The following is a 25,618-nucleotide window of genomic DNA, read 5'->3' on the forward strand; positions in this document are numbered from 1 at the left end:
TTTGCTTGACATAGATAAGACCACACCGTTTCGCTGACATCAAATCAAATTGTATTTGTCACATGCGCGGAATACAACAGGTGTAGTAGACCTTACAGTGAAACGCTTACTTACAAGACCTTAACCTTAACCAACAATGCAAGTAAAGGAAAAATAAGTGTTAAAGTATTTAGTTTTTAAAAAGTGGGGGGAAAATTATTTAAAAAGAGCAACAATAAAATAACAGTATCACACGCAAATGTCAGTGACTACTTCACCTCGTCGTCAGGCTTTGGTCAGAAGTAGTGTATAGGGCTATTTGTGACACACTGTTTATCTGCCTGGGCACGCACACACACCACCACCACGCAACCTTCCATCACCCTCAGACTGGACATCTGTCATGGGAACAAAATGTCAGTCACAGCACGACCAGGATGCTACAATCAGCCCAGGGTTGTCAGATGATGCCCAATCCAAAACAAGTCCAACCTTGAAATGCAAGGGCAAGGTCTCCAGGTTGGATGGTAGCTACTGATTGATGTTTTTTTCCTTTCTGTGTGGACCACACACACACATATATACTAGGCTAGACTGCAATGGGGTTCAAGGAAGATGTATTGAATAGACTTCTGATAGTGAACCAGTTCTCTGACTGTGTCCTGGAAACATATTCTGATCAGGATTATTAGTATGTGAATAGAAAGAGTAAGATTGGGTCTAATACTTGCCATTAGTAAACTAGCTTCTACAACATGTAAATGATAACAAGCTGACTCAGACAGTGAAATAATTATTAACGACATTTACAATCAACATTCACTCGGGCAACGGAAAAGGACGTTTATAGTTCTAAATCACATCAACGTTGGGGTTGGATGACACTTATCTAAATATTCTTAGGGTTAGCTAGCTAGCATTTTTTCAGTTGAATGGGGAATTCAAAATCTTTTCATCCGATAAAATGACTGAATGACTCATCGGTCTTCCTCCATCCAGACAGGTACATCACCTCGCTGTTAGCCTAGTCTATGGCTAACGGCGTTAGCTACCTAGCACAGTTAGCTTGTACTTCCTGACAAATGTCTAGCGACTTGTTAACATTGGCCAGGCACGCTTGCCTCCCCTTCTTATGTTAAGCTTAGTGAACTTAAATGTACAATTTGTGTTTTTTTAATATTTTTACTTAACGTTAAAAATGTTTTTTTTAAATGTCTCTTACCTTATCTAATATGAAACGCCCTTAGTCGAGTCTGTATGCCTTCAAAGTAAGTTAGTCCTGCTTGGCTTCTGACAACACGGACAGCTTAGCTAGCTAGCCTGCCAACTACACAGTAGTACACCTTGCTGAATGTGTGTGCAATGAAAACATGTTGTTGCTAGTTTGCAGCCAACATTGTCCCGACACTGTTACTAGCAGGGGTGCTGATTTTATCTACCTTATTCCAAGTGTGTTTTGCAGTTTTACTCTACCAATTATGCATGGGGATTTTCATCTTGCGCTACCACAGCTATCATTAAAAATCTCAAAATACCAGGGGCGTATTCATTACTAGCGGACAAAACTCCACTCCGTGGTGGCTAATTCATTACGGAAACCGTTTGCCGTTAAATAACCAAAAGTAAGCAAACAGAGCACAACGAGAGTTTCTATTGGACTAATTCAGGTAGGTCCCGCCCCCATTTCGTTCAGTGTGTTTCCGTTTAAGAAACGTTTTCCAACACAATTGTCGTAATGAATACACCCCAATAACCAAAAAACGTAATTTGTATGTCGTCACTAAGGGGCGGGAAAAGAGACATAATTCCTCCAAAGCCTCAAAAACACAAGTATGGGTAGAAGCAAACTTGGAAAACAAGAAGCAGAGTATACAGGAACTGCTTTGGTGAAAGTATTGATTCCACCGTATAAAGCTCAAATCTTTCACAATAGCCGGGCTATTGTGCCCTTGCCGTTGTGCCCTTGAGCAAGGCACCCCTAACTGTTCTACATGGCTTTGTTAGGCAGGCAGCCTACTTCTGATATTTTTTTTCACTAATTGGTATTTTGGCCAATCCAATCTGGTGTGGGTTGCCTGTCTAAACGCACTATATGCCGGGAGCCACACTGTTGCTGACAATGAGCTTCCAAACCCCTCAGTTGTGTGTGTGTGTTTTGAGGGTTGGGTCAAAAAGGAAAATAATGTTCCCACTTTCTGACAGATCATGGACAATAAAGGTTTCTTCTTCTTCTAACACAAGGTTGGGCTCGATTCAATTCGAATTTTTATTTAATTCGATGCCTTTTTCTGTTCCACATTAGGTGTGGTCTATACAAATATACATCCTGTACATAAAACATCAAACATGTTGTTATATACATGCATATAAAATATTGTTGAAATTGATTTAGAGGACAAATTCTTAAAATAAATAATCAAGGAAAACAAAACCTGTATGTGAATATTCAAAGTTATTATATTTAGTAAATATTAAAATAAAAATGTTCAATATGGGGAAAATACTACATTTCCCAGAATGCAAAACTTACTGTTGTGGACTTTAGCAGTGCTTCCCTTCCTTTGCCCTAGAGTCCTTTAAAATGTCTATCTGTTTTCTAAAAATGTCTTATCTGTTTTCTGATCATGTCCTAGGGTTTCTGGACATTTATCAATGTTCAGGGAATTACCAGTACCCATTGAATTAGCGGGTAAAGAGTTTAAATTACTGTGGCTTTGTTGATTTCCAACTTTGTCTGCATTTACAACTGCAGCCCAATTCAGACGTTTTACTGTTGCACAAATTGGTCTTTTGACCAATCACATCAGATTTTGTTTAACATCAGATCTTTTTTTAGAGATGTTCTGATTGGTCAAAAGACCAATTAGTGAAGAAGAAAATATCTGAATTCTTCTGCCTGTGTAAACGCAGCCATTGTGCACTACTTTGACAAGAGACCTATGGGCCCAAGACATAAGAAGATCACCATAGGGAATAGGGTGCCAGACTGTCTTCTTGACCTTGTGTAGCTTAGCTCTAAGAGGGTCAAATAAGAGAGCGTAAGAGAGCAACATATATAGTTTGCCCTTGCTTTGGGATGGTCAATCATTAAACATAATGAATTCACAACTCGTTTTGCAACACACTGTATAATCACAGATCATCGTAGTTGAGAATAGCAAAAAAAAGATTGAACTACAAATTCTATAATTTCTCCAGAACATATGACTGAAGTCAATGGATGCATCTCAATGGTGACTTCCTCTACTCACCTAATTTTCTTCATATGTGCTAATCTGGATGCCTATCAGGTGATCAGAAAATCTCTTCCTGCCTATCAGGTGTTCAGAAAATCCTTTACTGCCCATAAGGTGATCAGAAAATACTTTCCTGCCCATCAGGAATATCCAATAACTTTCTGAAAATTCCCAGGTTTTCCAAAAACCCTGGTTGGCTCCAAGTATTGTCCAACCGAAATTTCTGAAAAACAACCCTAAACGTTCACCTGTTCTGTTCACACTGAGTATACAAAAAAATAAGAACACCTTCTCTTTCCATGACATAAGACTGACTAGGTGAATCCAGGTGAAAGCTATGATACCTTATTGATGTCACTTGTTAAATCCACTTCGATCAGTGTAGATGAATGTTCAGGAGACAGGTTAAAGAAGGATTTTTAAGCCTTGAGACATGGATTGCGTATGGGAGCCATTAAGAGGGGTGGATAATACCATCGGTTTCCCTCCAACCAAACATATTCTACAGCTCACCACTAGGTGTCCCTCCAACCAAACATATTCTACAGCTCACCACTAGGTGTCCTTTCAACCAACACACCGCAAAATAACGTCTGACTGAAGCCATCTGAAGAACTCCAATCAATGTCAACCCAGTCTCAATGAATAAGTTTGAATATTGACATTATGATCAGAAATATTTAACCAAAAGGATAAGTTAAACTCAGCAAGCAATGCTTGTTTTCATAAAATATTCATGTCCAATAAGCTACTGTACAAGCACTGGTGAAATAGAAAACAACTGATGCAATTTTGTGCAATGACCTTTTTTCCTCTAGATCTACATACAATATGTTTCAAGAGAATCCAATACCTGTGCTATGAGCACAACGCGAGAATCTGATCACTTCTCTTTTACAAGGTACGTCGGGTTGCAAAATTCCAGTAACTTCACCAAAATTCCCAGGTTGTCTAGAATTAGGAAGGAATTAAGCAGGAAATCTGGAAAACTTTGTGATTTTGGTAAAGTTACCAGATTGTTGGAACCCTTAATGTTGTCGCTCAGTGAATGACGTGAGAAGGTCATGCTTTGCAGACACTTTATTACACAAATAACATTGTTACTGAAAATAGTATTCTTGCAATAAAACCTCAGTATGTCACAATAAATATCAGACACAGCTTACATCTGATTGGAAAATTTCCTAAATACAGCTTTAGATACATGATAATAATAATATTTTTTTTAATCCTTTCTCTTGAATGCGATACAATGAAACCTAAGTACAGTTGACAGTAGCAGCAGCTCTTTCCATTATGTGGCACATTTGTAATAATATTCACTGCCATTCAAAAGTTTGGGTTCATTTAGAGATTTCTTTGAAAAGCACATTTTTTGTCCATTAAAATAACATCAAATTGATCAGAAATACAGTGTAGGCAATTGTTAATGTTGTAAATGACTATTGTAGCTGAAAACGGCTGATTTTCTATGGAATATCTACATAGGCGTACAGAGGCCCATTATCAGCAACCATCACTCCTGTGTTCCAATGGCACGTTGTGTTAGCTAATCCAAGTTTATAATTTTAAAAGGCTAATTGATCATTAGAAAACCATTTTGCAATTGTTAGCCAATTGGGCCCCCCACTGCTCTTTCTATTCTGGTTGCAGCCAGTTTGCGCTGTTCTGGTGAAGGTAGTACACAGCGTTGTACGAAATCTTCAGTTTCTTGGCAATTTCTCGAATGGAATAGCCTTAATTTCTCAGAACATAGACTGACAAGTTTCAGAAGAAATGTCTTTGTTTCTGGCCATTTTAAGCCTGTAAACAAACCCACAAATGCTGATGCTCCAGATGCTCAACTAGTCTAAAGAAGGCCAGTTTTATTGGTTCTGTAATCAGGACAACAGTTTTCAGCTGTGCTAACATAATTGAAAAAGGGGTTTTCTAATGATCAATTAGCCTTTAAAAATGCTAAACTTGGATTATCTAACACTATGTGCCATTGGAACACAGGAGTGATGGTTGTTGATAAATGGGCATCTGTAGATATTCTATTAAAAATCAGCCATTTCCAGCTACAATAGTCATTTACAACATTAACAATGTCTACACTGTATTTCCGATCAATTTGATGTTATTTTAATGGACAAAAAAATGTGCTTTTCTTTCAAAAACAAGGACCTTTCTAAGTGACCCCAAACTTTTGAACGGTAGTGTAGGTGCTGCAGAAAGGCAAAATACATAATTAAAAAGGCACAAATGTACAGATAAAAGTAATCAACCAAAGTTTCTGGACCAAAAAAAACAGAAAACATAACATTAAAGCATCTGGTTGATTAAGTACTGTAAGTGGAAGAGATTTATGTAGACAATTAATTATAAAAATAAAACTACCCCTCGTTTTCTTCCTTCCTGTTAAAATTATACTCTAAAAAGCATCACTCCTCGACCTACCAGTGTTCTCTTACTTAAAATCTCTGGTCCCATTTACTCACAAAGCAAGATAGTGGCACATCGTATCGAGAATGTTTTTTGCACAAATAAATAGGAACGATTGGCAGCCAACACAAACATAGATACACATACGATTATAGTACATCCTGACCACGGGAGCCAAGGGCCGGTTGGCATTTGGTGGGACGGCTTCGAGGTGGGGTGGTGGGGGTCCTAAGAGGAGGAGGAGGGGCCGACAGGGGGAGGCGGTGCCGAGTACTCCTCGTTCTCCGAGTCAGTGTCGTTATCGTCATCTTTCTCCTGGTCACTACCCTCGGTGCTGAGACGGTCAAAGCCTTGCCGGGTGTAGCCCTTGTGAGTGGCAAAGAAGTTGCCCAGGTTCAGACCGCCCGCAGCTTTACCTGTGGGAGAAGGAAAACATCAAAGAGGAGAAAAGATTCCAAAGATGTCCCATTTCAGAGAGTCTATTCCCATTTCAGTGAGTCTATTCCCATTTCAGAGAGTCTATTCCCATTTCAGAGAGTCTATTCCCATTTCAGAGAGTCTATTCCCATTTCAGAGAGTCTATTCCCATTTCAGTGAGTCTATTCCCATTTCAGTGAGTCTATTCCCATTTCAGTGAGTATATTCCCATTTCAGTGAGTCTATTCCAATTTCAGAGAGTCTATTCCCATTTCAGTGAGTCTATTACCATTTCAGAGAGTCTATTCCCATTTCAGTGAGTCTATTCCCATTTCAGAGAGTCTATTCCCATTTCAGTGAGTCTATTCCCATTTCAGAGAGTCTATTCCCATTTCAGAGAGTCTATTCCCATTTCAGAGAGTCTATTCCCATTTCAGAGAGTTTATTCCCATTTCAGAGAGTCTATTCCCATTTCAGTGAGTCTATTCCCATTTCAGTGAGTCTATTCCCATTTCAGTGAGTCTATTCCCATTTCAGTGAGATTCATCGTGTTTTAGGGGACGGTGCACTGCATAGGCCCAGATTGAATCTACTTCTGGACCGAAAACCTTTGCTTTGGAGAAATTGAAAGTATTTTTCTGACCTAAGACAAACCCACATTGAACCTCCTGGACTTAAAACTAGACTTAAAGGGGTGAGCTTGTTTAACTCCATTGTTTGTAAACAATGTCATTTGAAACCAACACTGTATAGCCTCACAACACGGTTAAAACTAAAATGTTGATAAAAATGAATGGTCAGTCCTTGCATCCATTGCTCTGTCTATGAACTTGAGAGTGGTTACATTTTATCCAGACCCATTTGTTTCAACCAGTGACTCATTTGTTATTGTTTGAACTGCAAATTGCCCCTTTACAAAAAGCATGTGCAATGGAGAATCTGAAAGTTATTTTTCGTCCAGGAATATGCTTGATCGAGATCTGTGCAGCTGCCTGTTAGAGATATCATAGATGTCTCCCATGTGCTATCTATTCTCTTTGTGGGACGGCACAGGGTACTGTTTCGCTTGACAAATTCCAAATCAGATATAATCACAAAGGCTCATCAGCATTCAAGAACCAACGTTGAAACAGAATCAACATTATCACTGCTTAATATGGGAGTTTGTATTTCATTCATCATAGTCACAGTAAAATAGCAACAGAGCTGTGTTGTACAATACCACCAGCTTGTCTGATCTAACAACATAGCTTCCCTGGTTACAATAAGACCGGTATCAACACCTCAACAGCCCCTATTCATGACACCATCTGCCCGGGATTTCTATCAAACCCCATCTTGAGTCTAGACACCTCTGAATGCTACATCATCATTTCTCCCCTTGCACTGTACTGTAGTCGGTGAATCATCTACTTATCATTGGCTGAGTCACAAGTGGCAACCTGTTCACAGCTCATAGGGCTCTGGTCAAAAGTGGTGTACTATATTGGGAACAGGGCGCCATTTGAGATGCATATCCATTATGTGAGGTGATTGGATGAAAGTCGTCCACTGACGTCCACTGACGTCAATCTGAGAGAGTGACAGGTCATAAAGTATTATAAATTACATTTATTGGTCATATCTGCACCGTCTCGTCATGCCCTCTGGAGATTCCCCGATGGGGATCGTGTCGTATGCGCTGCATTTTTTACATTTTTTATATCTGAGTGAGTGTCTGACTAGGAGATTTCATTCAGACACTAAACGAATCAAAGCTAGTTCCTTGTTAATTCTGATACAGTAAAGGGCTTGACTGATGTTTAACTTGTCCGAAAGCTCAAATCACTTGCCCAAAAACACAAAATGGTTGGTGACACCATGGACCAAAAAGGTGTGTTTTAGGGACCACACGCTGGTAGGCGTCTGACTGATGACATTTTTGGTTTGCAAATTACTGCGGGAACTCTGTTCAGAGGTGCTAAGTTATCTCTGCCAGCAAACGCTACCGGTGTGTCTGTGCCATAAGACATAAAACAAAGTGATTTACCCAACTGGCTTTTCAGTTGCTTTACTCAGGGTTCTTAAACATTTTGACAGATGGAATGTCATGACTTCTTCATTACTAGTTAAGCAAATTCCATGTGTCTACATTCAGGTTTCAGGGAAGATCTATTGACAGCATGGGAGCGATTTTTCAATTAGGCTACTGTAAGATTATTTTCTTTACGTTGTCAGAATTACATGGACAATACTGAATTGAGGGGAATCCTACCCAGCATTCCAATCGTGTCAAATGTATTTCTCAACTCCAAATATTGAGCACTTGAGAGACGGTTTTACAACCGAAATATGTAGCATTGGTTTATTATCACAAGTGCTGGTGGAAAGTTTTTTTAGGACATAGGACATGACAAGGACGTTAATACATGCTAGCTAAATAGTTAACTAACGAGGTAACTAGCCAGACTACACTAGATGTTTTGAATATCTAGTTAGTCTGTTGTCTATCATTATTTTATAGGCTACCAGTTGCTGCAATGTCTCTCTCCTCGGGCAACTGCCCCTTGCTCTGGCACACACGCAGGTGATGCACTCAGCATGACTTTTAATTAATGACTGTACAAACCCTGTTTGCTGACCAAAATGTAGCTATAACTGGGCAAATAACTCACTAACTAGCAATGAATATCAAGACGTGCAGACGTGGATACACGCTGCTCTGCGCTTTGATCTCAAAAGCGCATCTCACAACCACAGGTGATTGAAAGACAGCTCGTGCCTGTCAATGCTATACAATAATTCAACTCCGATGCCCTCTGCATTTATTGTGAGAACAGTGCGCAACACATCACATCCGGAGGACACTTTGATCCAATTCTGATCTGAGTAATTGTTTGATATTGTGTTTCCCCCCCATTCAGACAACTTAAATATAACAAAAAACAAAGTTTTAAATGATAGGTAGGCATTGGTCTGAAGTAGAGGTCGACCGATTAATCGGCAGGGCCGATTAACTAGGGCCGATTTCAAGTTTTCATAACCATTGGTAATCAGCATTTTTGGATGCCGATTATGGCCGATTACATTGTATCCCACGAGGAGACTGCGTGGTAGGCTGACCACCTGTTACGTGAGTGCAGCAAGGAGCCAAGGAAAGTTGCTAGCTAGCATTAAACTTATCTTATAAAAAAACAATCAATCTTCACATAATCACTAGTTAACTACACATAGTTGATTATATTACTAGGTTAAATAGCTTGTCCTGCGTTGCATATAATCAATGCGGTGCCTGTTAATTTATCATTGAATCACAGCCGACTTCGCCAAACAGGTGATAATTTAACAAAGGCGCATTCGCGAAAAAAGCAGTCATTGCACGAATGTCCCTAACCATTAACATCTTTTGCCATTCTTAAAATCAATACACATAAGTTTATATTGTTTAAACCTGCATATTTAGTTAAAAGAAATTCATGTTAGCAGGCAATATTAACGATTAATCGTGTCACTTCTCTTGCGTTCATTGCCACAGTTTGGGCCGCCGGGCTCGTTGCGAACTAGTTTGCCAGAATTTTACATAATTATTACATAACATTGAATGTTGTGCAATGTAACAGCAATATTTAGACTTATGGTTGCCACCTGTTCGATAAAATAAGGAACAGTTCCGTATTTTACTGAAACAATAATCGTTTTGTTTGTGAAATTATAGTTTGACCATATTAATAACCATAAGTCTCATATTTTCTGTGTGTTTATTATATTATAATTAATTCTATGATTTGATATTTGATAGAGTAGCCTGACTTAGTGGTGGTAGGCAGCAGCAAGCTCGTAAGCATTCATTCAAACTTTACTGCGTTTGCCAGCAGCTCGGTCCTTCTGTAGCTCAGTTGGTAGAGCATGGCGCTTGTAACGCCAGGGTAGTGGGTTCGATCCCCGGGACCACCCATACGTAGAATGTATGCACACATGACTGTAAGTCGCTTTGGATAAAAGCGTCTGCTAAATGGCATATATTATATTATTATTATTATTATTATTATATATTATCAATGCTTGATCACAGCGCTGTTTATGACTTCAAGCCTATCTACTCTTGAGACTAGGCTGGCAGTTCTAAAGTGCCTATTAGAACATCCAATAGTCAAAGGTATATGAAATAGAAATGGTATAGAGAGAAATAGTCGACGCATCATAATTCCTATAATAACTGCAACCTAAAACTTATTTACTGAGAATATTGAAGAACTGGGAATATTGAACCACCAGCTTTCATATGTTCTGAGCAAGGAACTTAAACGTTAGCTTCTTAACATGGCACATATTGCACTTTTACTTTCTTCTCCAACACTGTGTTTTTGCATTATTTAAACCAAATTGAGCATGTTTAATTATTTATTTGAGACTAAATATATTTTATTTATGTATTATATTAAGTTAAAATAAAAAAAGTGTTCATTGTTTATTCAGTATTGTTGTATTTATAATTATTTCATATATATATATATATATATATATATATATATATATATATATATATATATATATATATATATATATATATATATATATATAAAAAATCGTCCGATTAATCGTATCGGCTTTTTTTGGTCCTCCAATAATCGTTATCGAAAAATCATAATCGGTCGACCTCTAGTCTGAAGCCAAAAAGGAAAGGAAATTCACATGAGCACCACAATGCCTACTCCACAGTAGCTATATTGGTCTATTGTACTTCAAACAATGTGTTGGCAGGTTGCTCAGGATTCAAACCTTCTCACACAGCCTAATTCATACTCTTCGAGGTTGTTCTCCCACAATAATGTGATTTATACCACATACATGTTCAAGTATTAGATTCTTCACACACCACACTAATCCCATTCTACTACCATTTCAAGCTGTTTTTTATTATATGAAAACAAGCGTTGCTTTTATACTTACAAGACCCTCAGGCTTGATTGAGCTGTTTTGTATTGTAGTAATGTGGTGCCTGCCTGTATTTCCTTAAACCTTTTTATTTAGCAATACATGTCATTGAGAAATAAATATATTTCATAAAATCTTTTTTTGGCAAGTACGTGCCCAACATAACACCAGATAACACCAACACTCATATATAGAGCTTTATAGAGCCTGTTTGCATTCCTGATTTCTGTAACTGTTATTTTTTTACTTGTGTAATATTGACATAAGCTCTAAAACACTTGTTTTGAAAACATAGTTCAATTTGATTAATTGCTGTGCCGATCAATGGGCTGTTCATTACCTCTGTCAAATGAATATGTAGCTTAAAGTGTGTGTGTGTATTTGTATTTATTTTTGTAATCAAGATGGTGCCGTTACAACAATACACATTTACAATAGGACTATATCTAAAAAATAAAATAAAAATACATACAGCCTTTTGAGATCAACAGAACCAGTCGAAAGTTTGGACACTCCTACCCATTCAAAGGTTTTTCTTTATTTGTATTATTTTCTACATTGTAGAATAATAGTGAAGACATCAAAACTATGAAATATTAACACATATGGAATCATGTAGTGACCAAAAAAAGTGTTAAACAAATCTAAATATATTTTATATTTGAGATTCTTCAAATAGGCACCCCTTTGCCTTGATGACAGCTGATGACAGATGACAACCAGAGTTCAAATCCCCGAGCTGACAAGGTACAAATCTGAACAGGCAGTTAACCCACTGTTCCTAGGCTGTCATTGAAAATAATAATTTGTTCTTAACTGACTTACTTAGTTAAATAAAGGTAAAAAAAAAAATGTTTTAATTCTCTCAACCAGCTACACTTGTAATGCTTTTCCAACAGTCTTGAAGGAGTTCCACATATGCTGAGCACTTGTTGGCTGCTTATCCTTCACTCTGCGGTCGGACTCATCCCAAACCATCTCAAATGGGTTGAGGTCGCAGGATTGTGTAGGCCAGATCATCTGATGCAGCACTCCATTACTCTCCTTGGTCAAATAGGTCTTACGCTGCCTGGTGTGTTGGGTCAATGTCCCAAACCCACTAAGCCCAAACCAGATGGGATGGCGCATCACTGCAGAATGCTGTGGTAGCCATGCTCGTTAAGTGTGCCTGGAATTCTAAATAAATCACAGACAGTGTCACCAGCAACACACCCCCACCTCATCCTCCATGCTTTACGGTGGGAAATACACATGCAGAGATCACCCGTTCACCCACACCGCGTCTCACAAAGACACAACTCCAGACCAAAGGCCAAATTTCCACCGGTCTAATGTCCATTGCTTGTGTTTCTTGGCCCAAGCAACTCTCTTCTTCTTATTGGTGTCCTTTAGTAGTGGTTTCTTTGCAGCATTCCGACCATGAAGGCCTGATTCACGCAGTCTCCTCTGAACAGTTGATGTTGAGATGTGTCTGTTACTTGAACTCTGTGAAGAATTTATTTGGGTTGCAATTTCTGAGGCTGGTAACTCTAATGAACTTACCCTCTGCAGCAGAAGTAACTCAGGGTCTTCCTTTCCTATGGCGGTCCTCATGAGAGCCAGTTTCTACACCTTCTACACCTGCATTGCTTGCTGTTTGGGGTTTTAGGCTGGGTTACTGTACAGCACTTTGTGACATCAGCTGATGTAAGAAGGGCTTTAATAAATACATTTGATGGATTAATTGACTTTCATCATAGCGCTTGATGGTTTTTGCGACTACACTTGAATAAACTTTAAAAGTTCTTGAAATGTTCCGTATTGACGGACCTTCATGTCTTAAAGAAATGATGGACTGTCGTTTCTCTTTGCTTATTTTGAGTTTTTCTTGCCATAATATGGACTTTGTATTTTACCAAATCGGGCTATCCCCCCCCCACCTTGTCACAACACAACTGATGGCTCAAACGCACTAAGCAGGAAAGAAATTCCACATATTAACATTTAAGAAGGCACACCTGTTAATTGAAACGTATTCCAGTTGACTACCTTATGAATCTGGTTGAGAGAATGCCAAGAGTGTGCAAAGCTGTCATCAAGGCAAAGGGTGGCTATTTGAAGATATATTTGGATTTGTTTAACACTTTTTTGGTTACTACATGATTCCATGTGTGTTATTTCATAGTTTTGATGTCTTCACTACTATTCTACAAAGTAGAAAACAGTAAAAATAAAAAAGAAGAAAAACCTTTGAATGCTCCAAAACTTTTGACCGGTTGTGTATATATTTTTAAAATTACGGTAATGAAAATCATACCATCAGTATGTCTAAATACCGCAGTATACGGTATATACGGTATACTGCCCAAGCCTAGCACTGGACAGATATTCTCCTTTATTCCTTTCATTTCATACACCTTGCACCTATTAAATCTGCTGAATCCCCTCACATAGGTAGCGTCCCAATTCATTCATAATTCCATAACTATAGTCAAAGTCAAACCAATTAATAACTCCATAACCGTAGTCGAAATCAAACCAAACAAAAGCACAAGTGGAACATCCTCCGAGGAATGACATGTCAAGTCATTAGCTACCACCGCACGGTGGGAGACCACTACCGCACGGTGGGAGACCACTACCGCACGGTGGGAGACTACTACCGCACGGTGGGAGACTACTACCGCACGGTGGGAGACTACTACCGCACGGTGGGAGACCACTACCGCACGGTGGGGGACTACTACCGCACGGTGGGAGACCACTACCGCACGGTGGGAGACCACTACCGCACGGTGGGAGACAACTACCGCACGGTGGGAGACAACTACCGCACGGTGGGAGACTACTAATGCACGGTGGGAGACTACTACCGCACGGTGGGGGACCACTACCGCACGGTGGGAGACCACTACCGCACGGTGGGAGACTACTACCGCACGGTGGGAGACTACTACCGCATGGTGAAAGACCTTGAGTTTTTAATTTCACCACAGGATACACCAATAAGAGTATCTCACAGACACATACCTCTGAGTTTTCCCAAGATTCCTCCGGACGAGGTCTGTTCCAGTTTTACCTCGCATCCATCTGCAACAACAGTGAAAGGTACGCTGAATATCATCAATCCAAAATGGTGGGGTTTTGTTGTGTCTGTTCTGTTTGTTACTGTTCATTGTTGTGTGTGAAAAAAAATCTATAAAAATGTTCATCATAAAAAAAACATTTAGAAATTGTGTTTTATCCCACAAGCAACACTGCAATCGTAGATATAGAATCCATAGAATGGGCCTCCCCATTCAAGTCAATGACGGCATAACAAGTTTACCAGTCAAATTGCCAGGCTTAGAGGTTCCAAGCCTCTACTATACATTCCATTTGCAAGGCTGCAGCCATGTTGCTTCAAATCCCCTCCTACCTCCATACATCCTGTTCTTCCTGTAGCGGATCAAGACCCCTATGGAGATGACCACCACTAAGGGGATGAGCAGCAGGGTGGTGATAACTGCCGGAGACACGCCCTGAGCAGTCTGTTTGGCTAGAGTCTTGTCCTTATCATCCTCTTGTTGTTGCGGTTTTTGGGGCTGTTCCTGGACAGGCTCAGCAGTCTTCTGTTGAGTCGCTACAGGTATCTGCACCTTGGCCACCGCTACCTCTACCCTGTGCTGGGGCTTCAGGCGGGTTTGGATTATAGTCTCTGTTTCTAAGAGAGAAAGGGATTTGAATGGAAGTGGTGAGTGAGTGTGTCCATTCACAGGTGAACAAAAAGGTAGTTACAGAAAATGACAAACATGACTTTCTATCGACTGTGTTTTAATAAAACCACAATCTTTCTGTAAAAGCAAGACCTAAATCACTAACAAAAGCGTAAACAAAAAACATGTTCACGTGCAAATTGCTCCTGGTTTGTATTACATACTTGTAGTGCTCATGGAATGACATTAGGATAAGTTATAATTGTAAATCAAGAGATTTATTTCATTCATTGAAATTACTGGAAATCGTACAGTGTGGCTTTAACTTCTTTGTGATAGGGGGCAGCATTTTCACTTTTGGATAAAAAGCGTACCCATAGTAAACTGCCTCCTACTAAGTCCCAGATGCTAATATATGCATATTAGTAGTAGTATTGGATAGAAAACACTCTGAAGTTTATAAAACTGTTTGAATGATGTCTGTCAGTAAAACAGAACTCATATGGAAGGCAAAAACCTGAGAAAAAATCAAAACAGGAAGTGGGAAATCTGAGGTTTGTAGTTTTTGAACTCAGCCCCTAACGAATACACAGTGGGATATGGGTCATTTTGCACTTCCTAAGGCTTCCGCTAGATGTCAACCGTCTTTAGAACGTTGTTTCAGGCATCTACTGTGAATGGGGGGCCGAATGAGAGGGGATTGAGTCAGAGTTCTGGCAGCAGCCTCGATCTCAGTCACGCGCATTCACATGAGAGGTGGCTCTCGTTCCATTGCTTTTCTACAGACAATGGAATTCTCCGGTTGGAACATTATTGAACATTTATGATAAAAACATCCTAAAGAATGATTCTATACTTAGTTTGACAAGTTTCTACGACCTGTAATATAACTTTTTGAACTTCCATCCGACGTTCGGCTGGACCTGAACGCACGTTTGGATTTGTTTACTAAACGCCCTAACAAAAGAAGCTATTTGGACATAAATTATTAACTTTATCGAACAAATCAAACATTTTTTGTGGAACTGGGATTCCTGGGAGTGTATTCTGATGAAGATCATCAAAGGTAAGTGAATATTTATAATGCTATTTCTGACTAATGTTGACTACACAATATGGCGGATATCTTTTTGGCTGCTTTGTTGTCTGAATGCTGTACTCAGATTATTGCATGGTTTGCTTTTTCTGTAAAAAAAATTGAAATCTGGCACAGCGGTTGCATTAAGGAGAAGTGTAATCTAAAGTTCCATGAATAACACTTGAATTTTCATCAACATTTATAATGAGTATTTCTGTGAATTGATGTGGCTCTCTGCAAAATCAATGCATATTTTCGAACTACTGAACGTAATGCGCCAATGTAAAATGAGATTTTTGGATATAAATATGCACTTTATCGAACAAAACATACATGTATTGTGTAACATGAAGTCCTATGAGTATCATCTGATGAAGATCATCAAAGGTTAGTGATTCATTTTTATCTCTATTTGTGCTTTTTCCTCTCTTTGGCTGGAAAAATGGCTGGGTTTTTCTGTGACTTGGTGGTGACCTAACATAATCGTTTGTGGAGCTTTCGCTGTAAAGCTTTTAGAAATCAGACACTGTGGCTGGATTAACGAGAATGATATCTTTGAAATGGTGCCTAATACTTGTACGTTTGAGAAATTTGATTTATGAGATGTCTGTTAATTTGCCTTTGGCACCCTGCAATTTCATTGGCTGTTGGCTAGGGGTTCCGCTTGCGGAATGGGGTTCCGCAGTCCTAGACAGGTTAAAGGGGCAATTTGCTTATCAAACAATAACAAAGCGGTCACCCAGCCAGAGAAATTAAACCATTCTGAAATGTATAGACAGAGCTATGGATGCAAGGACTTACCATCCATGAAAAATAGTAGTTTTAAACAACTTTAGGGACTATACAGCGGTTGTTTACATTTACATTGTTTAAAAACCAATGAAGTAAAAAGAAATGTGTATATTTTGGGTTCTGATGGGGCACGATAGTTGAACTAAGCTCATGAGGCATTCATTTTATTTATTCTTCAAGAATCAATGGGTGCATGTTATTAATAAGTCAAACACATTTAAAATGACTACCTTCTGAGTGGGGGAAATGCAGATTTTGTATATCTTTCTGTTCGACAACTTCAATATGGGGCGGCAGGGTAGCCTAGTGGTTAGAGCGTAGGCCTAGTAACCGGAAGGTTGCAAGTTCATACCCCCAAGCTGACAAGGTACAAATCTGTCGTTCTGCCCCTGAACAGGCAGCTAGGCCGTCATTGAAAATAACAATTTGTTCTTAACTGACTTGCCTAGTTAAATAAAGGTAAAAAAAAATATATATATATATATATATATATATATATATATATATATAAAATAGATGTTTGACACATACTCCTAACGCCAAGCACGTACTGCACTCATTTTTACCACAGAACCTCAAAATGATGGAAAATACATTCTATAAATGCTCAAGCTTCTTTCAGAGAGGTTTATAGCCTGTATATAAAGCCTGTATATACAATAGGTCTACACGCTGCTTCATTTCCTCAAATGAAATTAGGCATTACAATCTTTCAGTAGAAAAGAGCAGAAGTCTCAGGAGAATGTCAGCCTTTAGCTTCGCAATCAATGTGTAATAGGTTATCAGACTAGAGCTGCTGTTCATAAAATGTACAGTAAAGACAATTTGACTTCAAGCCACGCCAATCACTATTGTGAAGCAAATATCCACTCATTTACAATGTAAAACATTTCAAACAAACAAAACTTTCAGCTCGCAATAAGATTGAAGAGAAAGAGCAGCGTACCTTCGATTTCTTGTACTTCAATTCCACCTTTCTTAACAGAGCGATGTTCAGCTTCTAGAGAGGGTGAGAGAGATAGTGGTGTCAAGGACTGATGTGACTGAGTGATTCATTCACTGCAATCGTGACTCAGTTGCTATTAAATAAAGAATAAATCCAAACGGATTGTACAGTTGTGCTTACTCATGTTCTCTTATGGTGTATTTAGCGGTTTCATAACAATGATCGAATGTCCATCTCATAAAGGCATTGCACCAATGGTGTCGATTACATACGATTATGAACACTCTGCCTCTATACAGTACAATGTGCTGACCTTTTCAACAAACACAATTTTTTGCTGGTGCAAAATCAACTGCTTCTCATTAGTAATGTGTGAAGTGCAATGCTTTCAATTTGATTGCAATTGCTTTTCACTTGGGTTCTGTTCATTTGCATTTCAAATGTACAAAACTCTAATTGTTCTATGCATTTTGTGTTGTTAACAGACAACTGAATCAGTGAGTCACCTACACTTGAACGGGGATTAAACCATTCAAGGGCATTAACTGTGCATTCGCTCGGTTTGAATTGACGTGCCAAAGGCATTTTTTGAAGGACATCCAGCAATTCATAGTCCCTTTACATCAGAAACATTACATAAGGTGGCGGTGCAGTGGCCTAGAGCGTTAGTCAATCATTTTGCAGTTTGCCACTGATTCGCTACATGCTGGAGACATAAAAAACATGTCTCTGTGAGTTTACAGACAACATTACAGAATTCATACATTGTTTATAAAAACATGTTATCTGGCGCAATGTGTGAAAGAGGGATCCATTTTGACATGATATTAATTTCATTTTTACCTTTATTTAAGCAGGGAGACCACAGTCTCTTTTGCAGATGAGGCTGCATACAGTACACATCAAATAACAATGTCATTATACATACAGTATCTACAGTGGGGCAAAAAAGTATTTAGTCAGCCACCAATTGTGCAAGTTCTCCCACTTAAAAAGCCTGTAATTTTCATCATAGGTACACTTCAACTATGACAGACAAAATGAGGGGAAAAAATCCAGAAAATCACATTGTAGGATTTTTTATTAATTTATTTGCAAATTATGGTGGAAAATAAGTATTTGGTCAATAACAAAAGTTTCTCAATACTTTGTTAAATACCCTTTGTTGGCAATGACAGAGGTCAAAAGTTTTCTGGAAGTCTTCACAAGGTTTTCACACACTGTTGCTGGTATTTTGGCCCATTCCTCCATGCAGATCTCCTCTAGAGTAGTGATGTTTTGGGGCTGTTGCTGGGCAACACGGACATGCACCAGACGCTCCTGCAGCAAAGCACCCCCACAACATGATGCTGCCGTCCCCGTGCTTCACAGTTGGGATGGTGTTCTTCAGCTTGCAAGCCTCCCCCTTTTTCCTCCAAACATAACGATGGTCATTATGGCCAAACATATCTATTTTTGTTTCATCAGACCAAAGGACATTTCTCGAAAAAGTACGATCTTTGTCCCCATTTGCAGTTGCAAACCATATTCTGGCTTTTTTATGGCGGTTTTGGAGCAGTGGCTTATTCCTTGCTGAGCGGCCTTTCAGGTTGTGTAAATATAGCACTAGTTTTACTGTGGATATAGATACTTTTGTACCTGTTTCCTCCAGCATCTTCACAAGGTCCTTTGCTGTTGTTCGAGGATTGATTTGCACTTTTTACACCAAAGTACGTTCATCTCTAGGAGACAGAACGTGTCTCCTTCCTGAGCGGTATGATGGCTGCGTGGTCCCACGGTGTTTATACTTGTGTACTATTGTTTGTACAGATGTACGTGGTACCTTCAGGCGTTTGGAAATTGCTCCCAAGGATGAACCAGACTTGTGGAGGGCTACAATTTTTTTACTGAGGTCTTGGCTGATATCTTTTGATTTTCCCATGATGTCCAGCAAAGAGGCACTGAGTTTGAAGGTAGGCCTTGAAATACATTCACAGGTACACCTCCAAATGACTCAAATGATGTCAGTTTGCCTATCGGAAGCTTTTAAAGCCATGACATCATTTTCTGGAATTTTCCAAGCTGTTTAAAGACACAGTCAACTTAGTGTATGTAAACTTCTGACCCACTGGAATTGTGATACAGTTAAATTATCTGTCTGTAAACAATTGTTGCAAAAATTACTTGTGTCATGCACAAAGTAGATGTCCTGACCGACTTGCCAAAACTATAATATAGTTTGTTAACCAAAAATTTGTGTAATGGTTGAAAAACTTGTTTTAATGACTCCAACCTAAGTGTATGTTAACTTCCGACTTCAACTGTATTTACACATCCATTACACTATACATTTCTATATAGACATCAAATTACGCTATACATAGCATGTCTAAACGCACCAAAAAAAGAAACGTCCTCTCACTGTCAACCACGTTTATTTTCAGCAAACCTAACATGTGTAAATACTTGTATGAACATAACAAGATTCAACAACTGAGACATAAACAGACATCAGACTAAGAGAAATTGAATAATGTGTCCCTGAACAAAGGGGGGGTCAAAATCAAAAGTAACAGTCAGTATCCGGTGTGGCCACCAGCTGCAATAAGTACTGCAGTGCATCTCCTCCTCATGGACTGCACCAGATTTGCCCGTTCTTGCTGTGAGATGTTACCCCACTCTTCCACCAAGGCACCTGAAAGTTCCCGGACATTTCTGGGGGAAATGGCCCTGGCCCTCACCCTCTGATCCAACAGGTCCAAGACGTGCTCAATGGGAATGAGATCCTGGCTCTTCGTTGGCCATGACAGAACACTGACATTCCTGTCTTGCAGGAAATCACGCACAGAATGAGGAGTATGGTTGGTGGCATTGTCATGCTGGAGGGTCATGTCAGGATGAGCCTGCAGGAAGGGAACCACATGAGGGAGGAGGATGTCTTCCCTGTAACGCACAGTGTTGAGATTGCCTGCAATGACAACAAGCTCAGTCTGATGATGCTGTGACACACCGCCCCAGACCATGACCTCCAAATCGATCCCGCTCCAGAGTACAGGCTTCGGTGTAACGCTCATTCCTTCGACTAGAGGCAAATTCGACCATCACCCATGGTGAGACAAAACCGCGACTCGTCAGTAAAGAGCACTTTTTGCCAGCCTTGTCTCGTCCAGCAACAGTGGGTTTGTGCCCATAGGCGACGTTGTTGCCGGTGATGTCTGGTGAGGACCTGCCTTACAACCGGCCTACAAGCCCTCAGTCCAGCCTCTCTCAGCCTATTGCGGAGTCGGAGCACTGATGGAGGGATTGTTCCTTCCTGGTGTAACTCGGGCAGTTGTTGTTGCCATCCTGTACCTGTACCTGTCCCACAGGTGTGATTTTCAGGTGTACCAATCCTGTGCAGGTGTTGTTACACATGGTCTGCCACTGTGAGGACGATCAGCTGTCCATCCTGTCTCCCTGTAGTGCTGTCTTAGGCATCTCACAGTTCGGACATTGCAATTTATTGCCCTGGCCACATCTGCAGACCTCATGCCTCCTTGCAGTATGCCTAAGGCACGTTCACGGAGATGAGCAGGGATCGTGGGCATCTTTCTTTTGGTGTTTTCCAGAGTCTGTAGAAAGGCCTCTTTAGTGTCCTAAGTTTTCATAACTGTGGCCTTAATTGCCTACCTGTTAAGCTGTTAGTGTGTTAACGACCGTTCCACAGGTGCATGTTCATTAATTGTTTATGGTTCATTGAACAAGCATGGGAAACTGTGTTTAAACTGTTTACAATGAAGATATGTGATGTTGTTTGGATTTGTACGAATTATCTTTGAAAGACAGGATCCTGAAAAAGGGACATTTCTTTTTTTGCTGAGTTTATATCCACATCAATTACACTATACATATCTATATACACATTAATTACACTATACATATCTATATCCACATCAATTACACTATACATATCTATATACACATGAATTACACTATACATATCTATATCCACATCAATTACACTATACATATCTATATACACATTAATTACACTATACATATCTATATCCACATCAATTACACTATACATAGCATATTTATATCCACATCAATTACACTATACACAGCATATTTATATCCACACCAATTACACTATACATATCTATATACACATTAATTACACTATACATATCTATATCCACATCAATTACAGTATACATATCTATATCCACATCAATTACAGTATACATATCTATATACACATCAATTACAGTATACATATCTATATCCACATCAATTACAGTATACATATCTATATCCACACCAATTACACTATACATATCTATATACACATTAATTACACTATACATATCTATATCCACATCAATTACAGTATACATATCTATATCCACATCAATTACAGTATACATATCTATATCCACATCAATTACAGTATACATATCTATATCCACATCAATTACAGTATACATATCTATATCCACATCAATTACAGTATACATATCTATATCCACATCAATTACAGTATACATATCTATATCCACATCAATTACAGTATACATATCTATATCCACACCAATTACACTATACATATCTATACACACATTAATTACACTATACATATCTATATCCACATCAATTACAGTATACATATCTATATCCACATCAATTACAGTATACATATCTATATCCACATCAATTACAGTATACATATCTATATCCACATCAATTACAGTATACATATCTATATCCACATCAATTACAGTATACATATCTATATCCACATCAATTACAGTATACATATCTATATCCACATCAATTACAGTATACATATCTATATCCACACCAATTACACTATACATATCTATATACACATTAATTACACTATACATATCTATATCCACATCAATTACAGTATACATATCTATATCCACATCAATTACAGTATACATATCTATATCCACATCAATTACACTATACATATCTATATCCACATCAATTACAGTATACATAGCATATTTATATCCACATCAATTACACTATACACAGCATATTTATATCCACACCAATTACACTATACATAGCATATTTATATCCACACCAATTACACTATACATAGCATATTTATATCCACATCAATTACACTATACATATCTATATACACATCAATTACAGTATACATATCTATATCCACATCAATTACAGTATACATATCTATATACACATCAATTACACTATACATATCTATATCCACATCAATTACACTATACATAGCATATTTATATCCACATCAATTACACTATACACAGCATATTTATATCCACACCAATTACACTATACATAGCATATTTATATCCACATCAATTACACCATGCAATTACACCAAACACAATCATACAAAGTACAAATATATCTGAACTGTATTGACACAAAGCAATAATATCAAAAATATTTCAAATTTTGTCAATAGAAAATGTATGGTTTATCAATTGATGTGGTAACACTACACTGAGTATACAAAATATTAAGAACACCTGCTCTTTCCATGACAGACTGACCAGGTGAAAGCCATGATTCCTCATTGATGTCACTTGTTAGTGCGGAGCAATTAACCAACATTAATTGACTGACGTCGGTTCAATTATTTGAATTCCATTTCCTTCTTTTTTTCCCCTGTGAACTCGATGCTCAGTTTCTGTAGAGATCAATCATATCAAACCTGAACTGTGTGATGGGGTAGGGAGTCATAGTTTCCAACAGGCCAATATTCTACATAGTTTTGCGCAGAAAAAGTGCTGATTCACTGCAATGACCATAATCCATTGCGCGCCAGCTTGTCATGTCTGTGTGGAGCAGACACGGAGATCTCGTTGACAGAGAGAAGAGAGAACACGCGAGAGGGATAGAAAGCAGTTACTTTGTGAAGTATCTCTACCTGAAAATACATGATCTAGGTGATTGATAGTTGGTATTCAGCAGTTATAATAGTAAGCCTTATTTACTTTGAAGAACTATTAAAATAGTGATTTTGTAAGACAGCGTAGGCAGCAGTTCTATAGAGATGAGATGATGACTTGGAATGAAATAAAACTAATGTAATATACACAACAACTGAAATAGTTTAATAAAGTAATGTGAATAAATGTTGGATAAGCAGTAATGGACAGTCACTACCATCATGGGACTTTTATTCATTGTTTTATTCTGTGTTGTTACAGCATTCAACCCACATAATGCATTGTGCATTTAATGTTTAAAAAAAATATTTGAAACCAAAATGAAAAACCGTGATTAAAAAAAAATGATCGAACCAAAACCGAACTGACCTCAAAAAGCACTAACCGCTCGGCACTACCACTTGCTATCATCTTATTGATGTCAGTGTAGATGAAGGGGAGGAGACAGGTTAAAGAATGATTTTTAAGCCTTGAGACATGAAGTGTGTATGTGTGCCATTTGTGTCATGTTTTGTGTGGACCCCAGGAAGAGTAGCTGCTGCTGCTTTTGCAACAGCTAATGGGGATCCTAATTAAATACCAAATACCAATAGCAATAACATTCAGAGGGTGAATGGGCAAGACAAAAGATTTAAGTGCCTTTGAACGGGGTATGGTAGTAGGTGCCAGGGGCACTGGTTTGTGTCAAGAACTGCAACACCGCTGGGTTTTTCACACCCAACAGTTTCCTGTGTGTATAAAGAACGGTCCACCACCCAAAGGATATCCAGCCAACTTGACACAACTGTGGGAAGCTTGGTGGTCAACATGGGCCAGTATCCCTTTGGAAAGCTTTCAACGCCTTGGAGAGTCCATGACCCATGACGTATTGACGATTGCTGAGGGCAGAAACTAGGGAGCATCTCAATATTAGGAAAAGGTATTCCTAATGTTTGGTATAAATTACGTTTCATAAATAAAATACTAATTTGTAGCTCCATAACTGATGAGTCAAATTGGATATAACCATTTTTAATGTCACTCCAATAGTCCACTAATTCATGCCTGAAATCCCTTAATAAATCTTGAATGATAGGGCAAGATTTAGATTTCTGCCTAAATAGACACACCCAAACATAATTATTTTTCATGAGATGGCCATAAACAATAACTTGTAATGTTGCATAAAAAGGTTTTAAAAAGGTCTGAAACTCCCCTTGCTGGTAAAAATAATTATAAATGACTGAGGTGTACTCACGTTTTAGGGCACAAGCTCAAGTTCATAGTGTTTCAATATTCTCAGTTCTTCAATATTCCCAGTAAAGAAATATTAGGTTGCAGTTATTATAGGAATTATGACGCGTCGACTATTTCTCTCTATACCATTTGTATGTCTTATACCTTTGACTATAGGAGGTTCTAATAGGCACTTTAGTCTCAGGAGTTGATAGGCTTGAAGTCATAAACAACGCTATGATCAAGCATTGCTAAGAGCTGCTGGCAAACGCAGTAAAGTTTGAATGAATGCTTACGAGCCTGCTGCCGCCTATCACCGCTCAGTCAGACTGCTCTTTCAAATATCAAATCATAGAATTAATTATAATATAATAAACGCAGAAATACGAGCCTTTGGTCATTAATATGGTCAAATCCAGAAACTGTAATTTCGAAAACATTTATTCTTTCAGTGAAATACGGAACTGTTCCGTGTTTTATCGAACGGGTGGCAACCCTAAGTCTAAATATTGCTATTACATTGCACAACCTTCAATGTTATGTAATAATCATGTAAAATTCTGGCAAACTAGTTTGCAACGAGCCCGGCGGCCCAAACTGTGGCATATACCCTGACTCTGCGTGCAATGAACGCAAGAGAAGTGACACGATTTCCCTCGTTAATATTGCCTGCTAATATGAATTTCTTTTAACTATACAATATATACTTCTAAACAATATATACTCCTGTGTATTGATTTTAAGAATGGCAAAAGATGTTAATGGTTAGGTATATGCGTGCAATGACTGCTTTTTTCGCGAATGCGCCTTTGTTAAATTATCACCCGTTTGGCGAAGTAGGCTGTGATTCGATGATAAATTAACAGGCACCGCATTGATTATATGCAACGCAGGACAAGCTAGTTAACCTAGTAATATCATCAACTATGTGTAGTTAACTAGTGATTATGTGAAGATCGATTGTTTTTTATAAGTTAAGTTTAATGCTAGCTAGCAACTTACCATGGCTC

At 38.6% G+C, this 25,618-nt stretch overlaps 2 protein-coding genes across 16 annotated transcripts in view; both read right to left on the reverse strand.

The window, feature by feature from the left end:
• ppip5k2 (diphosphoinositol pentakisphosphate kinase 2) overlaps positions 1–1,567 on the reverse strand; it is a 72,346-nt gene extending 70,779 nt beyond the window's left edge. For 6 of the 11 annotated variants that reach the window (XM_052525118.1, XM_052525117.1, XM_052525116.1 and 3 more), the window contains exon 1: positions 1,202–1,566. The gene's annotated coding sequence lies outside the window, so the exon portion shown is untranslated. Of the gene's footprint in view, positions 1–257; positions 378–1,201 lie in introns of all 11 variants that reach the window. The other 5 variants (XM_052525112.1, XM_052525113.1, XM_052525109.1 and 2 more) reach the window with 3 other exon arrangements.
• A 2,713-nt stretch (positions 1,568–4,280) lies between these two features.
• Positions 4,281–25,618, reverse strand: part of pam (peptidylglycine alpha-amidating monooxygenase) — a 160,568-nt gene continuing 139,230 nt past the window's right edge. For all 5 annotated transcript variants that reach the window (XM_052525124.1, XM_052525120.1, XM_052525122.1 and 2 more), the window contains 4 exons: positions 17,461–17,514; positions 14,368–14,652; positions 13,980–14,039; positions 4,281–6,055 (listed from right to left, as the gene is read on the reverse strand). In XM_052525124.1, coding sequence (XP_052381084.1) covers positions 5,868–6,055; positions 13,980–14,039; positions 14,368–14,652; positions 17,461–17,514 — 587 coding nt within the window. In that variant the 3' untranslated portion in view covers positions 4,281–5,867. The remainder of the gene's footprint in view (positions 6,056–13,979; positions 14,040–14,367; positions 14,653–17,460; positions 17,515–25,618) is intronic.

This window comes from Oncorhynchus keta, chromosome 9, assembly GCF_023373465.1.
Source record: "Oncorhynchus keta strain PuntledgeMale-10-30-2019 chromosome 9, Oket_V2, whole genome shotgun sequence".
Classification (NCBI taxonomy): domain Eukaryota; kingdom Metazoa; phylum Chordata; class Actinopteri; order Salmoniformes; family Salmonidae; genus Oncorhynchus; species Oncorhynchus keta.